The 22,222-nt window shown below is 42.4% G+C and overlaps 2 protein-coding genes across 2 annotated transcripts; both read right to left on the bottom strand.

Annotated features, from left to right (window-relative positions):
- Window positions 1-1,804: 1,804 nt before the first annotated feature.
- On the bottom strand, window positions 1,805-15,548 carry mmp15a (matrix metallopeptidase 15a). Its single transcript, XM_017419078.3, has 10 exons — window positions 15,047-15,548; window positions 13,111-13,259; window positions 12,096-12,218; window positions 11,702-12,012; window positions 11,302-11,463; window positions 8,111-8,469; window positions 7,885-8,023; window positions 6,168-6,318; window positions 5,963-6,078; window positions 1,805-4,347 (listed from the first exon to the last, which is right to left on the bottom strand). Exons 1-10 carry the CDS (start codon window positions 15,131-15,133, stop codon window positions 3,896-3,898), a joined length of 2,049 nt encoding a protein of 682 aa, XP_017274567.1. The 5' UTR covers window positions 15,134-15,548; the 3' UTR covers window positions 1,805-3,895.
- Window positions 15,549-16,551: 1,003 nt separating this feature from the next.
- On the bottom strand, window positions 16,552-20,851 carry zpd (zona pellucida glycoprotein d). Its single transcript, XM_017418933.3, has 10 exons — window positions 20,752-20,851; window positions 20,587-20,632; window positions 20,398-20,505; window positions 18,757-18,965; window positions 18,517-18,674; window positions 18,320-18,434; window positions 17,846-17,973; window positions 17,559-17,742; window positions 16,851-16,956; window positions 16,552-16,724 (listed from the first exon to the last, which is right to left on the bottom strand). The coding sequence occupies exons 1-10, from the start codon at window positions 20,770-20,772 to the stop codon at window positions 16,603-16,605; spliced, it is 1,197 nt and encodes a 398-aa protein (XP_017274422.1). The 5' UTR covers window positions 20,773-20,851; the 3' UTR covers window positions 16,552-16,602.
- Between the last annotated feature and the right edge of the window lie 1,371 nt (window positions 20,852-22,222).

Genomic DNA, 22,222 nt, shown 5'->3' with positions numbered 1-22,222 from the left:
AGATGACACAGCTTTATTTCTCTATCAAGGTTAAATTATGATTAAACTTTATCACAGATTAGGCAGCGTGTTATAGCTCCTGAAGGTGAAGTTAGTTCATACTTCAGATACATTTTTATACACAGATAATCAATAATTCACCGTTTATTTAAATTAAACCATGTCTGACGTTTGTTACTCCCACTACACAATACTTGTGACGCAGTATAAAGAAAAAATAATAAAACTGAGCACCAAAAAGTCGCATTTCAGAAGAATATTTGAGTAAAACAGCATTCTGTGGTGAGTTAGAGAAGAGGAAGGCGGGATGAAGATGAGAGAAGAAGGGCGTGATGCCAGACGGTGATTAACGAGGATTTGCTGTATGATGACCCTTCTTAAAGACCAACAGGTGAACGGGACGTGGAACATTAATTGCCACCACAGAAACGCCCAGGTGAGGCTCGGGCGGTGCACCTCCTGCCCCAGAAACCTTTAAGGGTGTCCCTCCCAGATAAACCGTCGGAGAGAATCATCGGTCAGAGTTTACAGACGGGCGGGACGCCGGGAGGGTGGTGATTGGACCGACGGTGTCTGGACAGATCGCGCCTTGTTTTTGTATTTCACCGAGAACCATTTCTGGTGCCGGCGAGGCAGCGGGCAGATCCCATTATCAGCTCAGCACAGGATAAGCTGAGGGAGCAGGTCAGTGACACGGACCCGTGGTACCGGGCTGGAAGATGGCAGCAACACGCTGGCCTCAATCCCAACCGAACATCTGGATGAGACCTGGTGACGGGAGCAGAAGAGAGACGCCGACTGTGTCTCAAAAAGTTAAGAATGTACAGCAAACCGCAGCCGCTCGCGGTTTATTTCTGACTTTTTAACAGTCTGCAAAGAACAAAGAGGAAGACATTCAAATTAAAGCAGAAGGAGGTGAAAGAAAATGTGGGTACAGGCGTAAAGATGGAGGTTAATCCTGATTATTTATGACGTAAAGACAAGCAGAAGACAAAGAAAATCACATAAAGGCCTGATTATTTTAAACAAGCGTGATCAGAATCACTACTCTTGATTGAGAGGAAATGATTAAAGGTACTCTAATCAAAGCCACTTTTTCTCACGTTGACGCAAAACTTGTGAATTTTTGCCAACAACCACATTAATTTCTTTACCTACGAAAAGAGCTGAAGAGCCTGAAATAGGTCAACTTGAAAGAGCCGTTTGGATGAAGAAGTCAGACCATTTTTATATATTTATGCTCAGATTAGTGGAGTAAAGTAAGCTGATAAAAGTGCTTTGTTTACACTGAGTGCATACCTGCATTTCAGGATTTTATAACAACATATCTGGTAAACTCCTGGAGTGAACTCCTTCAAACTGCACCATTTTATGGTTGAGAATAACCTTTATCATGTTTGATTTTATTGTTTGCAGAGACCTTTAAACTTACAGAAACGTCTCGTTTCCACCAAGTTTACAGCCGACTAATATTATTTTTTTGGTCTCAGTTTTCTGTGAGGCAAATCTGACTGCAGGACAGATATGTCAATTTATTGAAATTATGTGTTTTTGTATTAATTTCTAATAAAAAGCTATTATTTTTACCACTTTGTGATTTGTTTTTGTTATTGATAAACCACCATAAGAGTACTTTTTAAATACTTTTGCATCATAACTTAAAGTTTTTGGCCTTTTTGATTTTATTTTAATTCTGTTATAAATGTTCAAGTTATTTTTAAATATTTGTGAAGCAAAACCTCCCTCTTGTGGTCAAAAGTAGAATCGAAACTTCAATCGGCACAAAACAAAAAACGACTGGTGCTGCTTTTTTAGCTGTGAGTTTTATTGTGAAACCTTTAATGTCCTCCACACAGAGTGCTTACACAACATGCCCTGCATGCATCAACATCGTTATAATAATCTACTGTTGTTTTTTACAGAAAACCTGAAGAAACTAAATGTACAAAAAACTACAAACCAAAAGGAACTGGTTTTAAAAACACGTGGAAAAAGGTTAACAGCTGTAAAAATGTTTTAAAAAGACAAGATTCACGGAGTGGAATGTCCTACAGAGAAACACGACATCCGGCAGATGTTTCTGTGCATCTATTATCTGATAACTGCTGGAGCAGATTTTCCACCAGAGCGGAGGACAAAATGAATACATGTGGGAACGCTCGAGTGCACGAAGTAAAGGCGGCGAAACTGAAAAACTGCGAGAAGAAAAAAGATGGAGGCGAGAGATACAGACATGAGAGGAGCAGCGGGGAGGAGAGGAGTCAGAGGCTCGATCTAGGTCAGGAAGTGCAACGCCAGCATTGCCCCTCCTCAAAATCCTTCCATCCTTCCTTCCTTCCCTCGCTCCTCCTTTTCCACAGAATAATGGAAAAGAAAAGCTGCTTCTCCCTCCTCTACGTGAACCTCCTTCTCTTCTTTCTTTACCCCTCTCTCCTCCAGTCAAGCTTTAACATCCCTCCTCCTCCTCCTCCTCCTCCATCATGTGGATTTAATCGACACCAGACCTCGACCTGTTCTGCTGCAGCCTGCAGGCTTCTCCCTTTTATTTACAATTAGCTCCAGATCTATTTACCTTAAGATGAATAAATGAGAGGAAATCAAAAAAAACCTCAAGTTGCCACTTCTTTTTTTTTTAACAACATGGCAGAAATTTGTAAAGCGCCACAACATTCCTCTCATAAAAAGTGAATAATTCCCAGCACTGGCACCGGTCGTATATCAATATGCCTCCTCTGGGATTGTGTTTCTAGTGCTGCAAGCCGAGCAGTTAGCGTGGCTGTGGTGGGAGGAGGGGGGACTGGAGCCAGCGTGTCTGTGCACGAAAAAAAAAACCCTCAACAAGTGGTTCATGTGTCTGCGTTTGTGGACATGTATGCATAAACGAGCACAGATCGAGGCCCGCGTCTGCCCTGTCAGCAAAATATCTCATGAACCAGAAAACGGATTTTAATGAAACTCTCAGAAAGTGATCATTAGGTGTACATCTACCCAAGTCAAGATGGCCACCGCAGCTAACCAACCTTAGCCTACATAAAAGTGGCTATGCCTCAGTAAACTTTACAGATATTGAGCCAAGGTTTGGTGTGGTGGTAGCTGACAGTCGTCCCCAACACATCTCCCAAGCGCTGACAGCGTTGACTAAGATGCTGAGAAGTTTGAAACTCTGCACTGAAAGGGAGCGAGCCGTATGAATTCCTTTAATATTGACATAATTTGATCGTGGATCGTGTGTTGAAGAGAGCGTGAGGACGGGGGAGGAGGGGGGGGACACAAAGGGCTCAGTGGGAAACAGGCGGTCGTGGACACGCAGCTGTCCAACATTCCTGTGCTAGTCGGAGCTTCACTTCGCAAACACACACAACTGCAGTCAAGCAAAACAAAGACGGGAAAAGTGCAAATAACCTGCTCTACACAGAAATAAAACAAAAACACATCAGGATTAGTTTAAGCATTTCAGTCAAGATGTAAAAACCTTGAGCTCTTCTGTGTAACGTATGTGCTCTACTGACTCTGTCTGCACTTATTCTACAACTAAATCACTCAAATCGCTAAAACTGATAGAAAAGAGTTATTTCAGCTGAAGGGTCTCCTGTGTATTTTACAGTACACTCTCAAAGTGACTACAAATGGGTTGTAATGTGTATTTTTTTAAAACACAGGCACTATTCTAGACGTTTTGAAAGGCACAGAGAAAAGATCCTGGCAGAGCTCCAATCAAGGCCAGAAGGAAGGAAACTGTTGCTCCACAGGCACTGACCTCAATACTCCAGCACTAAAAAGCATCTCACGATGAGTAACAGGGGCCGAAGAGCTGAGGTAACCTGTCAGCTTTCTGAAACCTGCGCACACGTTCAACAGAAACGATGGATACCTGTGCGCTCTTTCTGTCAACGCGTCACACCCACTCCTGCAGCGAGCGCTTGCAGTGAACCAAGGCCCTCGGCGTCTCTTTGTTCTGCAGAGTCCGGAGGATCACGTAGATCAGGATGAGGATGCACAAGATGAGCACCAAAGGAACTGTCACCATGATCAGGGTCATGACCTTTGATTCACTGTCAGCCACAGTCACGACCACATTCACCTCCTCTTCCTCTGTGATGTCAGGCTTACTGTCCTTGTCCTCGTCCTCGTCCTTGTCCGGCTCTTTATGCTCATCTTCACCTCGGTCTGAAGGCTTGACTGGTTTCTCCTCAGGCTTCTCCTCAGGATCTGGGTCCAGCTTTGGCTCAGGGACCCCCACACAGCCCATGAAGTCCTTCAGGATGGAGCGAGGGTAGCCTTTGTCTGCCTCGGATCTGTGGTTGTCGAACCTCCAGTAGTTGGAACCTTTGTAGAAATAAGTGTAGGCTGCAAGAGAAGAAGATGCATGAGAACGACAGCATATATTCAGCATTAAAGAGAGCATATCACGATCAATAATGGGTCAACTTTACATCAGAAAGAAGTTTAAAACATTGTTATCCTTCTGTTGTCTTTCCCTTTTGTTTTTGCTGCCAGGTTGTGATTGAAAATGAGTTTGTTCTCAACTAACTGTCCTGGTTAAATAAAGGTCAATCAATCAATCATTGTCAAATATTTTTTAAAACACTATGATTTTTGCAGACTGTTTATTGCAGCAGCTCATTGCATTAATATAAATCTGAAAATCCTCAATTTTAACACTAAATAAACAGTTTGCATCAGTTTAAAAACACATCAAAGAAGTAAATTTTTGTATATTTTAGTTATTTCAGTTCAATATTTTATTAGACGAGTGTTTTAGATAGTGAAGTGCAAACCACATCAACAAGTCACTAAACACAACTACTTCAACCAACCGGAGGAGGTAGGTACCAGAGGGAAACACGAGCCGTCGCTGATTGGACGACGGCGCCGTTTGGCTTTTGAAACTGAAATTTCGTGATTAATCCTGCGCATGTTTAGCATCACCTCGTATAGATGTCCTGACTCAAAATACTCTTGGACAGCGGCAGCTACAGCTACGTTTGGGTCACCGGAAGCGTTTCAAAAACACGCTACAGGCAGAAAAACTTCTCTGTCGTCCAATCAGCGATGTCTCGTGTTTCCCATGGTACCTACCTCCTCTGGTAGATTGATGTTGTTCTGTTTTTTTAAATTTGTTGTTGTGGTTTGCACTTCAGGGCCACCGTAGAAATCCCTGCTCCGAGGAGCTGTTAGCTTAATGCCAACATTAAACTTTTCTTCCTAAATCTCCAAAGATCGTTCCATTTTCTGCTGCAGGTAAAATCCTGACTGCTCATAAACAGATTTAAAAAAAAGAAACATTCATTTTAAGTTACTTTTTATTTTGCAATACAGATTTTTTTTCTATTATTAAAAATGTCCTCATTTACTATAAGAGGAGTCTTGACAGCGTAAAGCTACATTTAGTTTTCGTGCAAACAAAGAGCAGACTCAGGACGTCTTCCTGGAGGCAACTTTCCCACATTCTGCAAAAGATACTTTTTAACGTAAAGGCCTTGCGTTATACATTTATAAATGAAACTATAAAAATGTCAAATAAAGCGATAAATCTATATGATGTACTGATTTCATACTCTAATTGGGAGAACGAAGCGAAGAACCGCACGCATTTTTTCCAGAGTAGGATTCCCACCCGTAAAGCTGGCTGCCTGCAGAAACGTTCGGCTCGTTTGGGTGGAGATCAGATCTGACTGAGTGCGTTTCGAGCTGCTCTGCCACAAATCTAATTTCCAAAGGAAGGACAGGCCAACCCTCAAACCAGAGCTCTCATTCCTCCTTATTCTCTCCTTGTCACCCCCTCACCCTTCTCTCCGCTCCGCTTGCTTCAGCCTAACCAGTCTCCGGTGCATTTCACCCGGCTGACTTTCCATTCTGTCCCTCCCACCGTTTTCCCCCTGCTTCCAACACTAAATGTACAGATTTCTGCTACACGATCTCATAAACAGACGCTTTTGTGATGTTTCGACTGTTTACATACATCCGTCGTCACTGAGGAAGGCTCCTTTGGGGGAGGAAGGAATCTTGCCCCATCTGCTGATTGGTTTGGGAAAGTCTCGGTCTGCAGTCCGGGTGTCCTCGTTGTACCGCCAGTACCTGCACACAAACAGATCAGGGCGCAGGGCACTGATGAATTAGGCTGAACGCTTTCGCTCCCGCTTCATATTTCGCCTTTTGTACTACACCTGTCTTCTGTGAAGAAATATGTGTGTCCATTGGGCTCCCACCAGATAGCGGTATCAATCTTGTGCGTAGGAATCCCTCGTCCGTAGTGATAGAGCGGCTGTGGGTACCCCGGCAGCACATCAGCCTCCCTGAACAACCAGTATCTGTCATCTGCAAGGACAGGGGGACATGGGGGGACATTTACTTCTCTAAGAAGACATTAGAACAAAGCATCCCTGAATTTATAAGCAAGGGGAAATACAAGACAGGATGAATTAGTGAAGAAAAGCTGACAAAAGAGGCAGGTGAGATAAAAAAAAAAAAGAAAGAACGTGGAATTTGTCGTTTTTCTGCTTTGACACACCAGATCTGAATAACTGAGCGATTAACAGGTTTCTGCACAACGAAGACCTGCTGAAGAGCAGAGAAACATCTAAAACATGCAGGATTGGGGAGGAAAACAGTGAAAGGTATGCATCGCCCAGTCTTTCCAAGATCTCCTCCTGTTGAAGCCGATTGCTTGTCTATCGCAAACCTTTTGAGACATTTTTAGGTGATTTTCCTACATTTACTGAGCTAATTAAACACAGAGTTGATGATAAATCCACAGTGAAGCTGTGTAGAGGTCAGCTGCCGGCTGTCAGCGAACTGTAGATCTTTGAAGGTTCAAATCTTCAGTCTTTGCTCCGACACTGAGCTCCGAGAACTCACTAATCACCATACAAGTGCCTTTATTTCTCTTATTCTGTGTCTGTTAAGTAACTAAGCAAAAAGCAAGGGATAACTCCACAAAAACCCAACTGAAATGGCTCTGAACATTGGTGAACTTATGATATCAACATCTACCCAGTTTGTGTTCAGTTTATGGGCTTTGGCTCAGCTGCACCGCAGCCAGCAGGGACAGATTTACTCAAAGATAGAAGAGAGGATTAAATATCAGGAAACTCTGGAGGTAAAAATGAAAAGACAGACTGATGAGCAGAGACCCCATCGTTTTTCTTCTGATTAATAAAATCCAGAAACTCATGAGTTTTGATGCACAAGAAGATGTGAAAAATTACAACTTGCTCCTTAAAAATCAACCAAAAACACCAAAAACAGAACACACAACTTTATAAGTGTATATTTGTATCAATATTTGTATTGAATCACCAGAGTCCCTGTGTGAAAAGGAAAAAGCACGACAGCTGTTTTACATTTTGGAGAGAAAGGAGGCTGATGCAATCCTCCAACTTTCTCTGGGGGCCTTCTGGGGCTCAGCTGGAGCGTTTCTGGGGCCAACAACAGCCGCCACGCTGCAGACGCCTTGCTCAGGACGCTCAAACACACCAACGCATCGATGCAGAGACGCACAATCGCACAACCGGCGCTCCATCTGCAGCCAGATAGTCCGAAGGTTTCAACTGTGAATCATCTGGCTGAAGGGTGAACTTTCTTTTTTGGTATAAACATTTCTCTGTGTGCGTGTGTGCGTGTTCAATTCCTCATAAATCGAGCTGGGAGGTGAAAGAAATGCTGCGTTTGCACTGTTTCCTTTCAGCCAACCAGCTCAAACTTTTCCATTCTGGCCCCGGTGAAGGAAAAGCAGGAAGAGCAGACCAGCCAGGCACTGCTTCCTTTATCAAGCGGCTAAACTTAATTTAAAAAATGTGTTGTGCTTCTAAGATATCAATGGAAGACGCCACATATGCTGTCAGCATGTGAGCTGTTATATAAGCTGTACTGCACTGGGAATACCTTTAAAGAAGACAAATTTGCCATCGTGTCGTTCGTAGGCTGCATCAATGTCACTCGGGAGACCCGTCCAGAAGACGGATATGGGCATGGGGTAGTTATCCAGGACCCTGTTCCTCCGAACGCGCCAGAACCAGCATCCCTGAAAGAGAACCGGTTACCATATTGACTCTTTTGTAGCCTGGTCGTTTCTGGTCTTTTCTGCGTGAGCTCTGAGTCGTTTCCTCACCTTGAAAACGAACATCTCCCCCCTCAACAAGGTCACCGTGTCAAAGTCTCCGTCGCAAATGTCGGGGCGCTGGTTGTCCGGTAGTTTGGGAGGCCTGGGGGGAGGCGGGATGTCTTTTCTTACAGGTGGGGTGACGGGTTCCGGCTGAGCTCGGGAGGTGGGGGAGGTGGGGTAAGCAGTTGGAACGGACGGGCTTGCGGGATCCGGGACGCCCTCAGTCGGGTCAGACGGTTTGGGAGGGGAGGAGGTGGGGGGTGAGGACGAGGGTTCGTCCTCAGGAGCAGAGGGGGAGACATGGTTGGGTTCATCATCAGGGGTGGGAGGAGAGGTGGACGGAGCGTCGGGAATCAGAGGAGGACCTGAGGAGAAAAAAGATGGAAGGAATTTTTAGATTAAGATAATAAATGAGGATCTTGTTGTTTGGATGCTGAGTCAGCATTTACTCTGTAGTTTCCTCTGAACGTTTTATCCAAACTACTTCTGAATACTTTTGTGCTATTTTTGAACTGTTCATGTAACGAAACGTTCAGCTTGATTGGGAAAAGTGTGTTTTGACATTTAGTATTTGTCATTTTTAGACTTTTTGAATTATTTAACTTCATTTACAAAACATTTCCCCATAGAAATCCACTGAATGCAACTTCACTTTGATAATCAAACATGATCTTTGAGCGCAGCTCAGTGTCTGATCAGATCCTTACTCAAACGCCGTTTTCCTACGTCTTTACACATTGCTTCCTTCACTTTTTCTAAGCCTCCAGATGTTTTTAAAAGAGGTTGAGGGGTTAGGGTCTCCTCAGGGTTTAAGAATTAGTTTTATCCTCTAAGGTGGTAAACAGCCTTTATCTCAGTGAATATATTAACCCTGGCAGATTGTCTCTTTGCCAAACAATATCCTCTCTATAAACGTTAACCCAGTGCTCCTTTCTGCAGGCGGGGGGCTTTAAGTTCATTTAACTCGCTTTAACTCACTTTGCTGCGGCTCCTACGATTCTTAAAAAAAATAAATTGGCCCCGCTTGTTGCTAAGAGAAGAAAACACGCAGACACAGGCAGTTATGTAACCTGCGCGGCCAGCTGATGGGGCTGAAAAAGCTTCATGTTTCACCGAGACAAAAATACTGCAGAGATTAGAAGGAGGGCCAACGGTGGTCATCAGTGAGGGGAAACTTTCAGCCTCTGCAGGATTTAAACACTCAGTGAATTCTGTAAGACTGTTCAAATCCTTCTTTTGCAGCTAAAACGATCATTGGAGGGTTAGAATCTGTGTTTGACACCGTTTCACACGCAATAAAAAGCATAAACTGAACTGGCAGGACGTTTCCCAGGGGACGGATGGTGACAGTTGGCTATTTTCACCGCTGCATAAAAGGAACGGGTCACGTGGCCGGAGCAGAAGTGGGTCAGGGTCTCTCCGCACAAAAGACGGGGACATGTTGATCAAATTAGAAAATAAGACTGGGACTAATATTTGATTTGTGCAGTGTATGTTTTTCTCCAGTTGCTAAAATAAAAACAAATGGGAGCGGGAAACCCGAAACACGAACTCGGGCCCTGAAGCTGGCTCTGTTTAATGCTTCCCGTTATTCAGCTGCTCTCTGCCTCTCTGCTGTTTAGTGTTGTGAATAAAATGAGGGCTGAGGATCAGTGTTAAAAACAGGCTGATAACAGAAACCAAAACACATTCTTTTATCCCAGAAACTATAAGTTTTATGAAAACAAGCCAAACAAAGGACTAAGTCTGCAAATCAGCTCCTGACTTTGAGGCTTACGTGCTTTTAAACATTTTTTTATGCACCGTTCCTGTTTCAAATAAATGTAAAACTTCTTCCAAAGAACCCAAAGGTTCAGCTTCGTCAGTCTGAATCATCTGAAGTTCCGCCTCGTAAAAAAATCTGGGATTTTTCCTCCCACACGGCGCTTCAGATCTGTTTAAGAAAAGGGAAACTACTGTATGTTTACCTCGCAGCGCTGACAGCAGCGAACCTACAAGTCGTTTGTTAAACATCTACTTCAGCAGAACTCTGTGGGCGTGGAGCTGCAAACTGTGACAAAAACCAAACAACAATAAAACGCAGCTAAAATCCAAACATGAACCTTCAGGAAAACCCTCATCGTGTCAAACACAAAGCCATCAGCTGAACCATACGCTGCACAAACAGACTATTTTGAGACACGCACACACTTCTACACACACGCGTGTTTGTTAAGACGCAAATAAGTCCATTAACAATGCCTTCCATTCAGCCCGGATGAGATGAGGACAAATAACAGCATGCTGCTCTGAGTGAGGCCCTCTGTTGCCTCTGCTGCAGATGTTAATGAGCACAGAGCTTCTTTTCAAGTCTCCATGTCTTCCTCTGACAAAGATCCAGATGTGATTCGACGTGATCAACATGAAGCTACAGCTGGAAACGCTGCTCCCCCAACCTTACAGAGGCCTTTAGGGCTCAAACTGCGGAGGTTTTCAGCCGAAACACTGGAAAGTGGCGTTCAAACTTTGCGTTTCGGCTCTTTTCCATCACGATCTCTGGCCTGTTTGTGTGTCCCTGATAAGGAGCCGTGTTTAAAATAGTGACAAGATTTTTTTTAAATTTATTGTAAGGTTTGTGTGAACATTAACTGCTTATTGTGACTGATAATATTTCTTTATGCGCCATCAAAATTAAAGCAAAACAGCTAATAAGTAACTAGAAAAACAGCATTTTCTGTGAAAATGAGGGATGAAGGGCTGGGGAAGCAGAAAACTAGCTTAAAGCTACAAATACCAGCAGAAGCAGCAGAAGTAAACTAAAACTATCAAAAGGTTAACAAGAAGCTAAAAGTCTCAACAGACTGTCTGAAAGCTGAAAGCAGCAGAAGACAAAAACAAAGCAAGTATTCTTGAGCAGATTTCAAAGAGAACAGTGTTTCTGAAGGGATCTCCATGCATTTCTATGGGGAAAATATTTGTAAATAAAGTTATATATTTGGAAAAGCATAAGTCATAGCACCAAATGAGTCTGAATGAGAATGCTGAAGGTCCTAAACCACTTCAACATCTGGGCTCGAGAAGCCCCTGACCTTCAGATTAATGGATGATCTTCTTTACCCGCTGAGCCGCAGCCGGTCGTAGTTTCGGTTTTAATTCTGGCGACTTTAAAAGAACTCTTTACCGTTTATAAATACAGAGCAGCGCCGCATGCTTCTCACCGTATATGTCCTGTATTCCTCTGACGTCGTCCTCGTGCAGCGTGAAGTTCTCCGTGTTAATCCATCGATATAAGGGAGCCATCGTGGCGTTGGGGTTATCGGAGTGCTCCAGACCCAGGGCGTGACCGAGCTCGTGCACCGCCACCAGGAAGAAGTCGATACCTGAGGGACGAGCGGAGACACCCAGAGCAGTCAGAGAGTCCTGGTTCACGTTAAAACATGAATCTGAACCAGCAGCAAGCTAATAAAGTATAAAAACTGCAAATGTTCATCTTTGGCAGAAACTCTGCAAATACTGACACAAATAATGAGTGACCTGCCCAAACAGACAATAAACATTTCACTTAAAATATGACGACAACATCAACAGAGTGGATCACAGAACGGTCAACCCGCTGACCTTTAGGGTCCTCGTTGTCCAGCGTCCACGGCTCATTGGCGTCAAAGTGTACATCTCCACCTATGCCTGGTCCAGGATAGTAGGCGTGGGCCAGGGACCCGCCCTCGCCGTCAAACGGGGACATATCACCATGGAAACCAGAGTCAAACAGCAGGAAGATGTCGCCGACCTCTGGGTGGCTGCCGTTGACGCTGTTCCCCACAGGCAGCTGCTCGAAGGCGAGCGGCGTGACCCGCCTCCACACGTCGAAGGCCCTGCGGATGGCGTCGGAGCCCCGCTGCGTTCCCAGCTTGTCGTGAGCGTTCCTTAAACTGGAACAGACAGATCACGGCTGATCCGAGGCGGAACTGGAAACACTCCGTTACAAATGCCGATTTCATTCCTGGTCTCAGACCTGTAGGTGACGCGGTCTTTGTCCCACCGCTGCCCCGTGAGAGCGTAACGCCTCCTCCGCGCCGCGTCCACCAGCTCCTCTGGTTTCCTGTCAGGGAGGCCACAGCGAGGCCGACGCATGGCCCTGTAAACACACAAACACACACTCTGCCAGAAGACGTTTTTATCCCCAACTTCGTAACGTTCTCCTCCTAAGCAGCCAGGCTTTCTTGTCATCTTTTAACGAACGGTTCTCCGGACTTTCTGAAGGTTTTTCAACGTTTTTATTTGGACTTTAGTTGCTCTGTCACTCATCATTCCTTGAAGGAACGAATGTCATGTCATAGATTTAAACAAAGATCTTTGTTTGTGAGTTTGTGTTGTGAACGACTCTCAGCTACCACCACATCAGACTTTAGAGTTTAAACTAAGGTCAATTAGCTGTGGCAGACATCTTGAATTGGGCTGTCTCCAAAGGTTGGATGTACATCTGGTGATTTCTTTCTAAATCATGAAATGTTTCGCTAACAGACAAACAAGCAACAACGAGACAATTCAAGACTTTTGCAGAGGACTGTATAAAGATTACATTGCAGTTAATCCTAATCCCTGCATTAATAAAATAAGAAATCAGCTTTTTTATTTGTGTGCTTTGATTAAACCACCGGAGGTTTATTTCTCTCAGCTCTAACTCATCTTGTCTTGTTTCCAGCAGGTTGAGGACTCACTCGCTGCAGAACAATTTATTCACGTCTCAGCGAATTAAATTTTGACACACGTGGATCTGAATTACTCCTTTGGACATTCTACTTTCCATGAGGAGAGAGGAGGAGGAGAGAGAGTATACCCTGAAATAAAATACTTCACTGAGATTTGCTGCCTTGCATCATCCAGAGACACGACCAAAATATTTGTCTCCTTTGAATCCATACCAGGGGGGATGATGATCACCCCAAACACTTCACAGGATCCTTAAATTCACTTTCATGGTGCCTGCAAACAAACTGTGTGTGCTGTCGGCGTGTGAGTGAGCTTACGCGACAGTGGCAGCGTCCATCACACCGGTCGCCTCCAGGCCGTAGAAGCGCTGCATGTCGCTGATGGCTTTGGATAAAATCTGCGCTGAATGCATGGTGGACATCTGTCTGCTCGCCTGGGACAGGTAACCGAACTGACGGAGCCACGCCTGCGGGGGGAAAGAGTCCAACGTCAAACACGTTGAGGTCGAGCAGTCGAAAAACTGGAGTGTGTGTTTTTCTGCTGCATACACCAGCTGCGTTCGGCTCGTGGTTATAAACAAACTGCTGTCTAATAGCTGGAGAGCTTGTGAAGCACTGACAGAAAAAAAAATAAAAAGAAGAAGAGATATAAACCAGATGGCTCGCATTAACATGAACACATTCCTGCACTGGCAGACGAGAAAAGGAGGACAGAAACTAAGAAGTTTTACACAATAGTTAAACTTTATATGAATCTGTTGGACACAAGGTGAGGTTAAACACTGAGAAAACTTTCCTCTTTGTTTCATGTTTGCTGACAGAAATAATGAGGACGCAGAGCCACGTAGTCAGATAAAACAGGACGACGGCTCCTGGGGGGGAAAGAATCTGCCGAGCGTGAAGATCTTCCCTCGAAGACGCCGTTAACGCAGCTGGATCAGGAAGTTTGATGGATCCACATCATGAAGACGAGCGAGGACCAGAACACGAATCAAACACACAAAAAGAGCAAAAACTTCAACATTATTTCTGTATTTCCAAACAAGCCTCGACCAAGCAAACACTGAAGAACCTAAAAGTATGAAAAAGACGTTAATAAAGAAGAATAACTGTGTTAAATAAATACAAACTATTCATTTTAAGCATTTATATCATAGAGAAATATCCTTAAACAGCAGTCATATGACTGGATAGGTTGCCAGTAGTTCTGCTGTTTTTGTTTTCCTCTTTTTATGTTGTGATCTGTGAAGTTTTTCCTGTCATCCTTCCTGTTCTGGATGAGATTCATGTCTGGACTCAAATAAAACAGCAGTTATTATGCAACAAAGCTCGTGCAGCAACAGACCTTCCTAGAAACCCAAAAGAAAAAAAAAAGGTCAATAAACAGTGAACCAAAAACAGGAGTTTCAGATGCTCCATTCTAAAGTAAAGTCCCATCAAGCATCTGCAAAATAACTTAAAATCAGAGCGATGACGACTTTCAAAGACTAAAATCTGATTGGAGAGATTATTTGAAATGTGTTATAAACTATAAACATGTAACAGTTGAGTTTATGTTAAAAAAGTCATACAAACATTTATTAAAATGCTTTTTTAGGGTTAAAATACAACCCTAATTCTGACAGGGTTTGGACGTCGTGTAAAATGATTACTGAGCTCAGAAAGCTTTATTTTATTCACCTTGGAACAAAGTGAACACAGATATTTAAACTATAGAAACTGTATTTTCAGCGCCAGTTCACAATAAAAGCTCATCTCAGGGCGCTGCACTAAAACATTATACAACAACAAACATTCAAAGTCTGAGGAAGTCAGCAGATTGTGTCGAATCTTCCCTGAATTTTATGGCAACAAATAATTTTAAAAAAAGGAAAAGTTCAGACAGGGACAACAAAAGGCTGTAAAAGAAAAGTAAGAGAAACAGCTGGAGGAGCTAATTAGGTTAATTAGCAGCAGGTCGGTGAGCGGAGTGGGGATAAAAAGGAGCATTTTAGAGGCAAAGAGGAGAACTGATCTGAGGTCAGACGGGTCCAAACCACGGAGGAGCCAGCCTGTTATCAAAGCCTGCCTCTCTGATGGTATGGGGGTGCATTAGTGCCTCTCCATCAATACAGAAAACTCTAAACAGGTTTTTTTGCCTTGCATATTTTAGCAAGATGATGTTTTTCTTGCCATTTTTACACAACCCCCTGATTTTACAGATCTGGGGTTGTATAAAAACCATCTTAATGAGCAGTTGCAGACTTCACTGTACCTCGGCGTTGATGCTTTCTTCTTCGCTCGTCCTGCAGAACCTCAGAGAAACTAAACACAGTGTGATGAAAATGAGCCGAGATCCCATCTTCCTCCTGGGATGAAGATGAAGTTTGATGAAGAAGAAGAGCAGCCTGATTTACTCGCAGCAACAAGTGGTCTTTTGTTTGTTTTTCTGCACTAAAGTCGTGACATTAATCCATCCCTGAACTGAGGGCACAGTTTCTGTCACACATGAAGTTTAGTTGGTTTTTTTTGGTGACTTTCCAGCTGCAGAATCAGAGCTGTTAGAAATCCATCCAGCTGCAAAAAAAACCCACAAAAACATCCGAGCTGAGGAATCAGAAGCGTCGGAAAGTTTCTTTAGTCGCTGCATAAACGTCTTAAACTGCTGTCAAAGTTCGCCCGGGGTGTTATCAGGCCACTTTAAGCTGTAAAAGAACGGAAACGCCACTCGAAAGCACCCTTATTTGTGTCAGATCCCAAACGTGAATGATTTGTCAATGATTTCCCATGAAGAAGACTCCCTCCCCTCTTTAAAAGATGCCCCACACCGGAGCGCGCCGGGCGGGAGCGCCCTCTGCCGGCCGCGGCGGGGAACTGCAGCTCCCCTAAAAAAAGCCTGAGAAAATATAAAAACATTAAGTTTTCTTTAAGTATTTATATCTATATTTTACTCCATTTCACCTATTAGTTTATCATTTTTTGTATTGCTTTTAACAGAGGTTAGTTCTCACAAGTTTTTGCTTTTATAATAACTTCTTCACAATTGCTATCACAATTAAATCTCATTTCTCCATCAGCTCAAACATTAAACATGATGCACAAGATAGACTAAAGAGAACATGCAGTGGTGTCGAAATTAACATGAAAGTTGAAGTGGTGTGTATTTTTGTTCCGAAAACAAAGTCAATATTAGAAGCCATCTTAACAGTATTTAGAATTATTGCAATAATAAAAATGGGAGGAATCAGACTTATGAGCCTGGATAAACACACATTCAGACAACTAAAGTACGTACAAAGACCTTAGTTACATTCAGTGCATTTTTAATTTGAGCACAAGTGTCTTAAACATTAAAAGAACTGCAGGTTTCCCGTCAAACTGATCCAAAGTTTTTGATGCTTTAGAAAAATCACCCTCAGACCTTGAGAGTCGTTTTGTTTACTTGACAGTTTGAAGTCATTCATAACGGAGGGACCCAAGTTTAACCTTCTGTCATTTGGTTTTACTTTTATAAGTTCCTTACCATCTGCACCCTTCCTGTTTAAAAAGAAGCTGCCAAAAGTTTAATAAGATGCTCCACTTTTAGACCATTACAAACCAAAAAATAATAAAAAATAAAAATAAAAAAACAAATGGGTTCATTTAAAATGCCAAACACTTCCTTTTTAAATATTTAAACTGATAAAGTTTGAAGAATCATTTGCCCTCAGAAGCTCTAGTAAAAGCTCAACAAGGAAATTTGCTTGAAGACAAACTCTGCAGAAGAACAAAAAGCGTGTATAAAGTCTTTGTTAAAGTTTATTATTGCTGCCAGCAGCAGCAGCGTGGGCCTCAGAACTCGTCCATCTTTACTATCCGCCTGTTGCCCGCTTTCACCACAGTGATGAGGACGACAAGAAAGAAGCACAGAGTCCAGACACCGGCCACGGGCAGCACCACCGCCGTCAACACGCCTGGAAAAATGTCAAAAACGCAGCAACATTCAGATCACAGTGAAAACAGAAAAAACTGCAACTAAAGGCCGATAACTGATAATACACAGGCAGGAATATGAAGAGACATAAGGGAGGAAAACTCACTGGACTGAGGTTTGTCTGGCATTTCAATCTTGATGGGTCCATAAGACAGGAGACCTTGGCGGGGATATTCCCTTAACGCTTCTCTCTTACTCACTGAATTACAGTTCTGTGAAGACATTTTTAAAAAGAAGCACACCAGTACATCCAATAAACACTCCAAATGATGCTTTTCTTAAAAATGTTGCACACTGTAATAAAGTCTCCCTCAGCTTCTTTTCAGGGGTCGAAACAGCGAGTCCTCCTCCTCCATCTAACTCTGTCCTCCATGTCCTCTCTAACTGCATCCATATGTCTCCTCTTCGTCTCTAACATCCTTCTGTCCCTCCTCTGCACGTCCAAACCATCTCAGTCTCTCCAACTTTATCTCCCAGTCCTCCAACCTGTTCTGCACCTCTGATGTCCTCATTCCTAATCTTGTCCATTCTCGTCCCTCCCAAGGAGAACCTCAACATCTTCAGCTCTGACACTTCCTGTTCTGTCTCCAAACCAAACAACATGGCTGCTCTCACCACTGTCTGTAAACCTTTCCTTTGACCTTTGCTGCCACTCAATTGTCACAAATCCCTCCTGAAACTTTTCTCCATCCACTCCATCCTTCCTGGACTCTTCTTCACCTCACTCCATGAAGTCCTGCACCTTTGTGACCTCTGACCTTGTCACCTCACTCTCGTTCACACACAGGTCTAAAGTTAATCCAAAAGAGCTCACAGGCAGGCAGGACTTGTGGTCGTCCAGCTCACACAGCTGCACGGTGCAGTGCAGGTAAAGCTCATGAGGTTCGGTTATGAAGCGAAACATGTCGAAGCTGTAGCGGACGGTGGGGCTCTCTCCGTTTCGTCCCGACCTCAGCCCGTTCACGTCGAGGAAGGAGACTGTGGAGTCGTCCACGCAGCTGAGGTGACGAAAGGAAGAGGTGACGAAAGGAAGAGGTGTGAGGAGTTTCATGAATTTAAAAAACTAAGAGACACACAACAAAAAATAAACGCTTTTCTGACCCATTACGAATCAGAACGTGAGCCAGTCCCCCCGTGGAGTTCGGCTGGGGCGTCTGAGTGGCCCAACACTCGTCGACCCGCAGCAGGAAGTAGTCTGCAGGGTCCGTTACAGCCACCTCCACGCACACCTGAAACACAAAACAAACCCGATCAGAGATTTGATAAATACAGCTCAACTGTTTCTTTTTACTCCAAGCCGATTGGCCATATCTTAACTCTTCTTTCAAAAGGCTGAACGGATCAGATGGATCACGAAGTCAAACCACACAGTACAATTTTAATTGCTTCAACTATTGGGAGTTGTGCAGTTAAAGTCTTAATCTTTATATTCTGCATCATCTTTGCTTGGTATACTTTAATCAGATTGCTCTTCTGGTGGACGAACATTGAAGACTTCTCTATCGATTCAGTTAAATGTAAATAGTTTCCTTAAACCCATTTGGCCCGAGCTGGAAGAGGCCGGTTTGAACCCACCTTGTCTCCGAGCTCGATGGTTGGAGTAACGGTGTAGGCCTTCGTGTAAGTTTCATCTGAAAACAGCAACATCCGTATCGTGGCATCCATTTCAGATATGTGCATCACCGTCTCACTGAGAGAGAGAAAAAAAGTGAAAATGAAACTCTGAACAGGATTGAAGTGACATCTCGTGGTTCACGTTCATCATTTCTCACCTGGAAATGGGGACAACTGGGAAAGGCAGGCTGACTCTTCTGGTGTACGGATAGATGCATGTGAAGTCCATCTTGATTACCGGATCTCTGACGATGTTTCCAGTAACCTGAGGCTCCGATCGCACACCCACAGAATATAACAAGTGGGTTGAATTCTTCTGCAAAAGGAGACCCAAACAAGTCAACCAAAAAAAAAAAAAAAAAAACAGCCTAAGAATAAACAAGACACTGCAGCCGTACCTGGAACGGTTTGCCTCCACAGGTCAGATATTTCTCTTTGGAAATCTTGAACATGTAATATGAGACATTGTCAATAACTTCTCTTTGAGCGTGACACGACTTGTTGGGCAGATGGAGGGACTTTAACGGCACTTTGAGATGCGTGAAGAAGTCCTCTGTCGCTCTGATCGCCATGTAGTCTTTGCCGCACATAACTTTAAATTGGGCACCTGTCAAAAAATAAATAAATTTGGGGAAATAAAAGGTTGTCAGCTTCTTGAGCTGGTTGCAAATTTACTTTTCTGAGCTCAAGGTTAGACTTCAGTACTTACTGGAACAGAAAAAGCATGTAGGGTTGCGCTTTAAGTTTTATTTTTCAGACTTTAATGATGATAAATCAGAGTTTTACAGTTTGAAAACAAGCCCAAGACAGGTAGAAGGTAAAAGTGGAGCCGATTTCAGTGCTGGAAATACAAAATTTAATGTTTCTGAAACTCAATCCTCAGCAGGCGGTAAATGTTAGCAATGTTGACCAGTTTTAACTCAACTCCAGCTGATATGAAGAGTGTTTAAAAGTAAAACCATGGAGCTTTTTTTAATTTCGTTTTTAAAAATGTTCATCACCAGTAGTGTAACGGTTTGTGTGAGATTTGCTCGAAATAATCAGTGGCTGTAAAACTTCAACTGATTAACATTTGGAGTGAATCAAAGTCAAGATGGCTGCCACAGCTAACTGACCTCAGCTACGCCTCAGTCATTTTTGCAAACATTGAGCTCAGATTTGGTGTGTTAGCTGAGAGTTATTCCTCAACACGAAGAAAGCACTGAACTGAGCAATTGTTATTTTAATGATTTGACTGTTTTCCAAAATAAAATTATCTTTTTTTATAAATTTGACCCCAGGGGTTAAAGGGTGGAGGATTTAGAAACATTCAAAGACAGTTTGGGGCCTAAAGATTTGATCAGTTCTTAAACAAAAAAGGCAGAAAACTGACTAAACGTTCCTTCAGATCTGATGTTTGGGAGTTTTTTGAGTTTAGGAAATTACAAATTCATGATCACATACATCCCAGGATTTTAAAATGAACAACAAAGAGTTAAAAAATAAACCCACAGCGCTGTGTTGGTTGAGTTTGGGGTCATTCGCTCCGAACTGGGAGGAAGCAGCTTTCTGTTAAACATTGATTTACATCAATAATAAATATAATCCATTTAAAGGCTTCAGTTTATTCTGCAGCAGGATCATAAAACTAAAATCTTTGGGGCTTTAATTTCATAATAACAGGACAAATAACGGTTGATTGTTGTGGACAGTTACCTGGTTTTAGCCTTAAGAACTGAAGGAGTCAAAACTGATAAAATGATCATTTTTGTAACTTTCACTTAAAAGAGAATCCAACGCCAGCTTCTGAACTCCACAAACAAATTCTATCAGTTGTGATCCTTTACTGCACCAAAACAGGGAATTAAATATAATAAATTTAGTTTTTAGGTGATTTAAGTGAAGTCTACCATCTTCTGAGCTCCACAATTATAAGATTTTAACTCAAATCTTCATTTAAGATGCAGTTTTTACCCCTAATTTGTTGAGACAAGCTGATTGCTTCCAGGTAAAGGACAGTATAATGAGAATAATTGTAAGATCAGGCATAAAAAGCCTACTTTTGTCACAGAGGTCAGAATAAAACCCGGGGGCACACTTGCAGCTCTTCTGGTCCTCAGACAGGACGCATGTCGTGGGGTTGGTACAATGCTCCACACTGCAGATTCCTGCAGAAAAATGTTAATTAAACACCCAAAAAAACAAATAAACCGACTGCATATCATATAATTAAAGCAGATTCTCCTCACCATCAACTCTGGTGCACATGAAGCCGAGGACAAACACAAGGACCAGCTGTATTAAAGTGTAAACATTAACATTTTAGGAGCTCTTTTTTATCTTTCCAAAAAAAACCTCTCAGCCTGAACGGAAAGGTTCAAATGTTCTCGTCTTAAATTAGTATCTGGACTCACCTCGAAGCCTTTTCGGTTCATTTCAGTAAATGTGGGACTCGATTGGGAAGCTCTCCTCCCCTCTGCAGGTTTTCAACACCTGCAGCTCTGCAATCAGCAACACCTGAGAGCAGCTCATTAAACACCAGGAAGTTTCCCCTCATGTCAAGAATTATTAAAGTCTTCTGTTTACAAGGTTTAATGGATCAGTTTGTTGAGTGAATAAATCCTTTTTTCATTTAATAAATCTTAAATTTGGTGCCATTTCTGGGCACTATAAACCTAAAGGATCCGAAAATTTCTGATTTATAAGCTTCTACTTTCAATTTTAACATCAGATAATTTATTGAGTTTATAAAATAATCTAAAACCACTTAAAGAACCTTATATATTCACAGCTTACTGACATTTCAGAGCCCAAACATCCACATATAAAAGTCCAGTTTTGATGTAAATCGCTCTATATTTTTATGTTTCTCTACAGAAATCATAACAGACATGTTTCACCTACTGTTTGTTTTTAATTCAATAAATAAAGTTTTATAGTCAATGTTGCAAGTTTTCCACCAGATGTCACTATAATCAACTGAAAGAGGCTCAGTGTTTTATTAACTTCACTCCAGCATCAAAAAATAAAGAAATTCAGGACAGAATTATAATTTTTTTTATTGTCCAGAACGGTAGCTAAAAGGAGCTGTAGTAAAAGCTAAAAGTAATTAAAAAAAATAAATAAAATAAAGCTGATTTCAGAGAAGATCTCATTTCTTTGGGAAAAATATGTAAATAAAGTTCAATATATTATAAAATATGGAAGTCCTAACAACTCTCTCCTGAAAGAGAAGAATGTTTTAATAAATATGATGGCGAGCATAAAGTATGCAGAAGTAGATGGTTGTAAAAAAGTGTGCAGAAGAATAAAAACAGGAAAACTATGTGAAATCTGAAATATTAAATCCTGAAACGTTAAAACCAAAAGCCTCGGTGGAACAGCCTTTCTGAGCTGATATAACTTCATGTTACACAAGATTTCTTTTTAAATGTCATCAGATCTGCTGCAGATCTTACGCTCAATCAATACAAACTCCTAAATATAAGAAGAAACAGCTTTCTGAAAGCAGACATGATCGATCAGTGTAAATTTATAAAATATAATTTATAAAACTTGATGCCACCTACAGTTGTTGAGGGTTTGGCTTCATAAAGTAACTTAAAATGATCTGTCAGTGGGTTTCATTACAAAATCAAGCTGTTAAATTATTATAAGCTTCACTTTATACAGGATTTATTTTCTTGATGCCCGGTTTTGATTCTGCAGCTGCATCGCTTTGCTGAAATGACACAAGACCAAACCAAGAAGGGAATGTTATTTATTAACACATCTGGAAGGTTTTGGTGATGAGTTTATAAAACGCAGCATTATTCTGACCCAGTTCGCAGAGGTTGGCCCCTTCTTTGCAGCTTGGAGAGGTGGTCCAGTCTCGTCGGGAGTGAT

This window comes from Kryptolebias marmoratus, linkage group LG11, assembly GCF_001649575.2.
Source record: "Kryptolebias marmoratus isolate JLee-2015 linkage group LG11, ASM164957v2, whole genome shotgun sequence".
In the NCBI taxonomy this organism is placed as follows: Eukaryota; Metazoa; Chordata; class Actinopteri; order Cyprinodontiformes; family Rivulidae; genus Kryptolebias; species Kryptolebias marmoratus.
This window is presented reverse-complemented; position numbering and strand designations above follow the sequence as displayed.

Coding starts and splice junctions, on each gene's coding strand:
- mmp15a (XM_017419078.3), bottom strand. CDS start 15,133: ATGGGATCTCGGCTCATTTTCATCACACTGTGTTTAGTTTCTCTGAGG. Junction 11,464..11,701: donor GGACAACGAGGACCCTAAAG/GTCAGCGGGTTG, acceptor CTCGTCCCTCAG/GTATCGACTTCTTCCTGGTG. Junction 6,319..7,884: donor CAAATTTGTCTTCTTTAAAG/GTATTCCCAGTG, acceptor CTGTCCTTGCAG/ATGACAGATACTGGTTGTTC.
- zpd (XM_017418933.3), bottom strand. CDS start 20,772: ATGAACCGAAAAGGCTTCGAG. Junction 18,966..20,397: donor TTCTGACCTCTGTGACAAAA/GTAGGCTTTTTA, acceptor ATTTTTTGACAG/GTGCCCAATTTAAAGTTATG. Junction 16,725..16,850: donor GCCAGACAAACCTCAGTCCA/GTGAGTTTTCCT, acceptor ACATTTTTCCAG/GCGTGTTGACGGCGGTGGTG.